Consider the following 9,045-nt stretch of genomic DNA (forward strand, 5'->3'; position numbering starts at 1 on the left):
TATTTTTAAGTTACTTTTATGAAAAATTTGGTCAAACATATTTGATAATAAGCTCTAAAAGAACAAGCTACTTATTTATTACAAAGAACATATACAAAAGTAACTTTTAAGTAAAAAGTTAATGAGAGAGCTTTTTTAAAATAAGTTGTAGAGATATTACTTCTACCCTCTGCCACTACCACCACTTCTACCACCACCTCCACCACAACCGTCCACTACCACCATCGTTGCCACCGTCATGACCACCACCACCACCACCTTCATTGCCACCACCACTATCACATCCACTACTACCACCACCGTCCACCTCGACCACCACCACCACCTCTACCATTACCTCTACCACAATCGTCCACTATCACCATCGTTGCCACCTCCACGCCCATCGTCACCACTACCGCCACCACCACCACCGTCCACCTCGACCACCACCACCACCTCTACCATTACCTCTACCACAATCGTCCACTATCACCATCGTTGCCACCTCCACGCCCATCGTCACCACTACCGCCACCACCTCCATTGTCTCCACCACCACCACCACCTTCATAGCCACCACCATCATCATCCCCACTGTTACTGTCACATCCATCCTCCACCACCATCACCACCTCTACCATCACAACCGTTCACCACCACCATCATTGCCGTCGTCACAACCGCCACCACTTCATTGCCACCACCACGATCACCTCTACTAATATCGCCACCCTCCACCGCCACCACCACCATTACCACCGCCATGACTACCATCACCACCATCGCCACTACCTCCATTGCCACCAACACCACCACTTTCATTTCCACGGCCATCACCCTCCACCTTCCACCACCACCACCATCACCTCTACCACAACCGTTCACCGCCACCACCGTTGCTACTGTCACCGCCACCGCAACAACCGCCTCAGGAACCACCACCATTGCCATTGCCGCCAACTCTTCCTTCATAACCCCACTACATCACCGCCACTACCACCACCCCCACCATCGGTAACAACCACCGCCACCACGACCACTGCCAATAGGTAACATCGACGTCCAACACCAGTGCTACCTGACCCTCCGCCATCATGTCGCTTCAACCACCTAGTGTTGTGATTTTACTAACTAACAAATAGTTTTTAAATTAAAAGTAGCTTTTAAGTTATAAAAAAATTGACAAACAACTTTTACTTTTTCCCAAAAGCTCTTATTTTTCACTTTTACGTAAAAGTCACTTTTAAGACAAAAAAATCTAGCCAAAGACTACCTTACTTAAAAAAATAAGGGTCTAAGTCTGACCTGTTCTTCTTTGTAGACCTTCTTTTAGGCGTGAACCTGATATTTTTCAAAAGTTTAAAAATGGTATATCGACGTTTTTAGAAGCATGTTTTATGATAAGATATTCGAGTAGACGACTTGGCGTGAAAGGAGACGACTTGTAAATATGTTAACGCTCCAAGTCCAACACACTCTCATCCTCCAACTCCTCTATACACTGCCCCAGTGACTCAGGCCACTCCTGATGTTCCACTTCAACCTGTCCTACTTCAAGTAGAGGTTAGCTGCAAGAAATAGAAGAAGAGAAGCTCTGCATGAAATGCGTCTGAGAGAAAAGCTTTGGAAGACTATGGAAGAAGCCAGAATAAGGAAAGAACAAGAAGATGCTGCTAAGATGCAACTTGCATTATCTGAAGCTGCTAAGCTGGAATCTGCACGTTTGGAAGCTCTTGAACAGGCTGCTAAGTTAGAAGCTGAGGCTGCTGCTCTGAAAGCTCAGGCCCTTGCCTCTGCCTCTGACACCGTGATGGCTTCATCCTCTGCACAAGTTATTAGTTCAGTTCCTGGCTCTGACATTCCTTCTACCTCTGATCAAGCCATTCCTCCTGCTGCAACTGGATCTGAAAGGTAACTTGATCAACAAGATGTTCTCAACAAGAAGGTACAAGACATGTTTACTACCATCCTCAGCAGATTACCAGAACCTCAACCCTAGATTTAGGAACTCTATTCTTTTTCACTCTTCTTTCTTATTATGCTTTTAAATCGTTTATAGTTTCTGCTCTCTTTAAACCTTGTCTTTAATTAGTTAACTCGTTGATTTACTAATTACTTCTTTTTTCTGTTAGTTTATTCTTAATTTCTTTTTCATTTTAGCATACACATTCACACACAGAAGCTCTGAGGAAGGAAAATCTCTTTATTCATTAAAACAGTTGAGTACATTTAGAATGGAGGATTCATCCTCATTACATGATAACGCTCTAACATTGCTGCTAGCTGCCTATCTAAGATGCGCCTCTGATATATCAGCTGCGCCATCTCATTCTTGCATTCTTCCTTTCGCTCCTCTGTGTCGTCTTCTCGAAGCTCCAGTTCCCATTCCCAACCACCAATTTGTCTGGTGATTTCAGCCTCTTCTTGGAAGAGCTCGCCTAGCTCCTCCACGAATTCTAGAAAGATGCAAATTGCCGCATCCAGGACCGAATTCAGCTCCATTGCAAGCAACCGGCAGACAAGCTGACGAATGTTGCATACTGTCGTCCTCCGATAGTACAAAGCAACATATAAGTTCTGCTCGAATGCTCTTTCTCTCAATTCGTTCAGAGCTCTCTCAGAGTTTGCCATGGTTGATTCACTCAGATAGCCTTGCTATTTATACTCATGGAACGCTTGCTAGAATTTAACACTGAAACACCTTCCCGAGACCCCGTTATCAAGATCATCTTAAAGTCTTTTGACCGGTGGTAAACGTCTTGCTCCTTCTCTGGCCGATGTTCTTCACCTCATTTAATTTCTTCATCTACACTCACTATTTTCATAATTATTTTTATTATCTATTTATTTTTATTTTTTTTAACTTAGTCCTTCTCTAAGGGGGAGTACCTTGTACTTCAAGCTAAGTTTCTCACACTCTCAGCTCTTTTTGCTTATGACAAAAAAAGGGAGTACTCCCAGTTTTTGATGTGTATATTGTGTTAGTGTGATATCTTTTTCTTTTGGAGAATATTAAGTGATCAATCGCTATGACTGTAGATCTTTCATGAGGCACCAATAAGGAAACATTTTCACTTCTTCTGAAGTGATCCTATGCTCTGATAGTTTGACTCTGATATCACTCCTTGATTACCTCTGATTATTCATGCGCTCTAATATTCTTATAAAAATCTATGTCATGTATGAATCTGATTGATTTATCACTCTTATCACTATTATTATTTAGCTCAGAATCTAGACGCTACTAACATGTTTATTAAGTCTTAGATTCAGGGAGAGCTAAGCTTAGAATCAAGCTGTGACTTGGATTCAGAACGAGCAAAATAAACCATACATCTCAGAATAAGTTCACCTCTGATACCCTAAACTCTGAGTGTATTCAGTTTATTGTTTAAGAATTGTTCATCAAAATACTTGGTTTTGTCATCATAAAAAAGGGGGAGATTGTAAGACCAAGAATTGGTCATGCAGTACAACTCTATGTTTTGATGATTACAAGTTAATTATTGTATATGAACAATTATGATACTCTAACATTGTTCTATGAGTGTTCAATTGACAGGCTCTAACTCTGGTCTAGAAACACACTTATTAGAAGCACAAAGCAAAAAGAGTAGCCAACACAATGCTTTCGCTCTCACTATGTTCTGTTTGAACAGTAGTATATGCTTCAGAAGTTCTGAAGATCATAAGCTCTGATATGGATTCAGATCACTTCAAGTTCTGAAGACCAGAAGCTCTGAAGGTCCAGAAGCCCTAAAGGTCCTGAAGCTCTAAAGGTCCAGAAGCTAAGAAGTGAAGGTTCTGAAGTCCAAGAGTAAGCTGGCTCTGAAGACCAAGTACTTCCAACTCTGATGACTAGAAGTTCTGATGAACAGTCCAGAAGCAGAAGCTACGAAGGTCAGAGGATCCAAGCTTCCCTCTGACTCTGATCTCATAAGCTACACGCGTCCCAACATGAAGCGTCGCCAGATCAGAAGTCAACTAGGATAAGGCTCACGTCGCTATCCAAGTACAAAAGCTATTGTACTATTCTGACAGCCTTACCTAAGATGTTCAGCCATAACATAATCTGGAAGTTCCGGATTTGCCCTCCAACGGTAGCATTCCATGCAACAGCTACAACCCTAAACCTTGGAGTATAAATAGATGCTGAAGTTGGAAGAAAGAAGCTAAGAAACTTTTGTGCAAAACTCAAGCAAATAATCAACCGATCAATTAGCAATCTTTCTTCAAATTGTTCTTATTGTGTTTACCTTAGCTTTCTTAGAAGCACTTCATTGTAAACCAAAACCTTTCAAACAGTGAGTTTGTATTTCCTTAAGGGACCAAGTTTGGTCAGATCCTTGAGAAGACTAAGAGAATGAATCTTAGTGTTTGCTAGTTCATTGTATTGTTAGTCACTTAGCAGGTTACTAGTGCAGTTGTAACAACCATTGAATAGTGGATTGCCTTCATTCTAAGAAGGAAGAAATCACCTTAACGGGTGGACTGGATTAGCTTGAGAGATTATCAAGTGAACCACGATAAAATACTTGTGTGCTTCTCTTCATCTCTTATCTTTGCACCTTGTGTTATCTGTGCCGAAAAGATTTCTTTAAATCTTTGAGTGGGAAAAGTTTTTATCTGAAAACGCTATTCAAACCCCCCCCTTTCTATCGTTTTTCATACCTTCAGTTTAGATTTTTTTAATCTACTTATTGAGTCTTTTTATTAGTTTTAGTTAGAGAGTAATTCCTATGATCAGTTTTGAGCTGAAGTATTTTGAATTCATGAGTATTGATTGCATATTGGGAGTTTTGTTTGCTAAATTGAATGAAGGGATAGTGAATTGTCATGATTAATGAGATGTTCCCATGAGTTACATTGTTGTTTTTATGGGTTCTTGAGATTCTTTTCAGGTTTGTTGAGATTTTGATGGCTAATGATGATGGTGGAAGGCCAAGTAATGAGTCATGATGATAGGAGAAGTTGGAGTTACAAAATTGAAGAAAAACCAGATGAGCCACTCATGTGCGCCACCTGGCCACGCACATGTGTGGCACCCAAACCTGATGTCGATGCATGTGCGCCGCCTGATCCACACACCTGCGCCATGGCCTGACCTTTGGGCTTGGTGTATGATTCCACAAATGGTGTTGCCATCTACCAAATCGCAGCCCAGATCAATGCGCAAATTTTTTATTAGGGCACTCATGGCAGTTTTGTGGGTTTTGCTTTTGCTCGTAGGGTCTTTGAGGGTCTTGGGTATTTTTGGTTGTTTGTCTTTAGGCTTGAGGTTTTTTCTTTCTCCTTTGGAGCTATGTAGGGTTGACTGTTTCTTTTTTTTGGGTTGGATTGATTCTGATTTTTTGACGGTCTTTTGTTATCTCTGACTTATTCCTCATCAATACTAATAATATTTTTCTTTCGATAATAACTAAGTCATTTTTAGATAAATAAACTAGTAGTATGATTTTATACAACAATTTGGTAAGAGTGGGGAGGATATCGCTGAAAAGAAAGGAAGCAATGTGGTGCAGTCTAGAGAATGGGGTGTTGAAGTTTAATGTGGATGGAACGACTAGAGGGGCACTGGAAGCAGGAGGCATTATGGGAGTTTTGCGTGATTGGAGAGGGGTGGTGAGGGGCATTTTTACATGTCTATGGGGGTGTTGTATACTCATGAGGTGGAGATCAAGGAGATTTGACATGCTTCAGAGTTTTGTAGGAAATTTAGCATTCAACATGTAATGATTGAAAGTGATTCTACCTTAGCGGTGGAGTGGGTAATGACCTCATCGCATCGGCCTTGGAAACTTCTAAATGATTTGCATATGATTGATTTACCAAAGGCATGATCGCACTTGAGGAGGGGCCTCCTACATCAACCACAACCGAATCCACACCAATTGTCGGGGGCACCTGACGTGGCTTACAACATCTCTTGACATTTTTTGGATGCCCTCGCCTACGGAGAAGAACATCAGGAACAAAGACATCTGAAGACGATGCATCCAAACCAACTGCCAAATCAACAAGCTGATGTTGAGCTACCCCACCATCTTCAGACAAAACCAGGCATCCAAGCCTAGGAGGAAGAGAACCAAGCCCATCACCAGCAACAGAAGGATGAAACGAGCCAAACTCGTAGCTTCCTACGAATCCATCAAGAAAACATCAGGGGAAGATCTCAGAAAAGACATAGGAACCCGTATGTCGAAGGGCAAAGCCATAACAACCTTCCCTTCTCTAAAGAAAAGGCTCCGCATAAAGGTTACCAAAACAGCCCCCACAGAGTTATCATTAAAGATGATACCTCTAATACCAAGCTGATTAATACTAGAAGAAAACACTGACACGACCTGCAGAGAATCAACTACCAACTCGCAAATAGCCTTCGAAGGGGAAATAACTGGAGAAGAAGCATCAAAATCCTCAATATCTTCTACCACTCCAGAAGGACAACCAATTTCAGGGAAAAGAAAAGCATCCCTCCCTCTGACAACCAAGGTTGGACCACCTTCCAAAATAGAATCAAATGCCTCAAGGAAAAAGACATCGTCAAGGATACTCAGCCCCAACTCGCCGCGATCGCCAACAACGGAAAAACCCTCCAAATCTAACATCCACGGAACGGTAGCAAAATCCCTATCAAAAGAAGGGCGTCCCACCACATCTCCAACGGCGCCTAATGACGCATGAGAATCCTTCTTTAACCCCACAACAACATCCTTCCAAAAGGGAGCACCAAGACCCGAAACCGAAATCCTAGAGGCCAGTCGATTAGGAGAGACTTTGGTGTCGAAACCCATCATAGCCTTATTCGGAGGCTTAGCCAAAGAAACCAGGAGAGAAGCTTTACCCATCTAAAACCCATCCAACCATTTAATCGTCGTAGTAGCAGCCTTCAACGACGAGAAACAGACGACAGCAAAACGAAATCGTCTCCCAAGCCTCCTAGAGCGCAGGACGAAAACGTTCACCAAGCAACCGAATTGAACGAACAATCCTCTAATCTGATGATAGGAAATAGAGTCTGAAATGCCATCCTTAAAGAGAGCCACACGAGCCTTAGCACCCAAAACAGCGTCTGTCCTAGACCCTCCATCTGAATCGTCATTTCCATCATCCTCCCCATCACCACAAACACTGGTTTCTCCTAAACCAGAACCCATTAACAACATAATAGAGAAGAGTAGCAGGGACCAGAAGTCAAAACAGAGGAAGATCAACAGCGGAAAAAGGGACCATAAGCGTTCTTCGTCACCGTCCTGAAGGTGCTCGCTGTCACTGAATTGTACAGGGAAGAAGAGACAAGAAACACCTCGTGAAGGGGCGCTGGTGAGACCCATGAGCAGGAAAAACAGAGGCAGGGCAGTAGACGGCGACAGGAGACGAGCAGAGGCAGAACACGACCTTGAAACGCCTCAAGGATGAGCGCTGATGAGACACGACAGCGAAAAACATAGGTAGAACAAGGGTCAACGGTCGCGACCTTGGGGGGAGAGCAAGAAACTGAAGGAGATGACGATTTGGGGAGGAGAAGAACGGCGCGCCGCCACCGGCGACGGCTAGGAGATCAGTGCTAAGAGTCGCTCATCGGGAACCCTAGCAGAGGCGAAAGTACTTTGAGGTTAATAATAAAATTTCTCTTCTAAAAAAAAATTTAAAAAAAATTCTTGAACTTGTAATTAGTAATTGAATTATTAATAAAGTTTATTTTTATTTTTAAATATTTTGAATTAAAATTTCTTACAATTAGTAAATAATATTAATGTTAATTTCAAGCCAATTACACTTTAAAAAAATTGCTTAAAATGTTATTATTATATTACTTTTAATTTTTGTGAGACTCGGATTTTTAAAGCTTAGAATAAATTAATTAATGTCCTGTTCACAATTAGGATTTAATACAACGTGAGAGGAATTCACATAAGTGGTTGCTGTTTAAAAATAATTTAATTCATGGATTAATTAATTCTATCCCTGTAGTCAATTTAGTCGATAACTTGACTCATTTACATGACTGTCTTAGAACGAGAGCGTTTATATAGAGCCAAAGTACTCTTAAAACACTGTAGAAATTAAGTCATAAGAATTCTGGAGATATACAGAATTGCTCGTATACCTTCCTACGACAAGCAGATTAATACGAAACCCTGGAATTTACGAACACTCATTTCCGATACCGGGAGGTTTGCCGAAACTGAATCCCTGGTTTTTCTAGAGCTATTAAATTAACCTACGATGAAGACTTTTCCTGTTCGAAGCTTCAAATAAAGATTTCATCCGCGTACGCCCACTCTAATCGACGTTCCAAATCTTTCTTCAGAAGGAAGTTTCTGCATCCGAGGTCAAAACCATAAAGTGCATTTTAAGCCGGTAAACATTAAAAACAAGCCTCGAAAACCAAAAATCATACTGATATTTCTTTGAAGAATTAGAAGATTCAGCGGGAAGAATATCGTGTCTAAAATACGTTGGAATCAGTAGGAAAAATCGGAATCGCGAAATAATCATTTTCTCACGTTTTCAATTTCCTATAAATAGGACTTCAAAAACTCAAAAAAAATCACACCATCCTTTTCATTTTCTTTGTTGGCCGTGGGTGAGCTTGAGGGAGAAAGGAGGAAGAGTTTTTTTTCCGGTTCTTGCCTGATCGTTGCTCTGTTCGTTGCTACGCGTAGGCCTTGAGGTACTGATGTTATTTCTTTCTTCTGATCTTAAATTCCGTCGCTTTTTGTTATGTCTTTCTGTGCTCCAAGTTTTGAGCTTTTTGTAAAACTGTCCAAATATGCTGATTTTAGTGTCTAAACATATTCCCTGCATGCCCCTGAGCGTGTTTCGCGGATTACATTTTGCTGAATGTCGCCGAAATGCCGCCGGAATTCATTTCTGTTGGAAAAACCCATTTCTGGACAAAGTTTCGTTCTTTAAGCTGAAAACTCACAACTTAGCTTAGCGCTAGTAGGATTAGTCGTCATAAACGTCCCCATCCAATTTGTTTTTCGAAATTCCAATTTTGAAATTCTGAGCTGAAAATAATGACCAAAATACCCCTGCGATAGTTTTCGATCCGAT

General features: G+C 41.4%; 1 protein-coding gene across 2 annotated transcripts; it reads right to left on the reverse strand.

The window, feature by feature from the left end:
* Positions 1 to 145: 145 nt before the first annotated feature.
* LOC130748358 (uncharacterized) lies at positions 146 to 7,627 on the reverse strand. 2 transcript variants are annotated; one of them, XM_057601585.1, is made up of 3 exons: positions 6,281 to 7,627; positions 5,735 to 6,119; positions 146 to 1,886 (listed from the first exon to the last, which is right to left on the reverse strand). In XM_057601585.1, the coding sequence occupies exons 1-3, from the start codon at positions 6,828 to 6,830 to the stop codon at positions 1,823 to 1,825; spliced, it is 999 nt and encodes a 332-aa protein (XP_057457568.1). In that variant the 5' UTR covers positions 6,831 to 7,627; the 3' UTR covers positions 146 to 1,822. The 2 variants fall into 2 exon arrangements, with proteins under 2 accessions (XP_057457568.1, XP_057457559.1); XM_057601576.1 differs by lacking the exon at positions 146 to 1,886 and adding an exon at positions 2,168 to 4,109.
* Positions 7,628 to 9,045: the final 1,418 nt, after the last annotated feature.

This window comes from Lotus japonicus, chromosome 1 (genome assembly GCF_012489685.1).
Source record: "Lotus japonicus ecotype B-129 chromosome 1, LjGifu_v1.2".
NCBI classification, from domain to species: Eukaryota; Viridiplantae; Streptophyta; class Magnoliopsida; order Fabales; family Fabaceae; genus Lotus; species Lotus japonicus.

What these genes read in the sequence shown, in the direction of transcription:
- LOC130748358 (XM_057601576.1), bottom strand. Translation starts at nt 6,830, where the DNA reads ATGGGTAAAGCTTCTCTCCTGGTTTCTTTGGCTAAGCCTCCGAATAAG. An exon ending in TAATCAGCTTGGTATTAGAG is followed by an intron (nt 6,120 to 6,280) that starts GTATCATCTTTA and finishes ATGGATTCGTAG; the next exon opens with GAAGCTACGAGTTTGGCTCG. An exon ending in TTACCCACTCCACCGCTAAG is followed by an intron (nt 4,110 to 5,734) that starts GTAGAATCACTT and finishes TCCAAGGTTTAG; the next exon opens with GGTTGTAGCTGTTGCATGGA.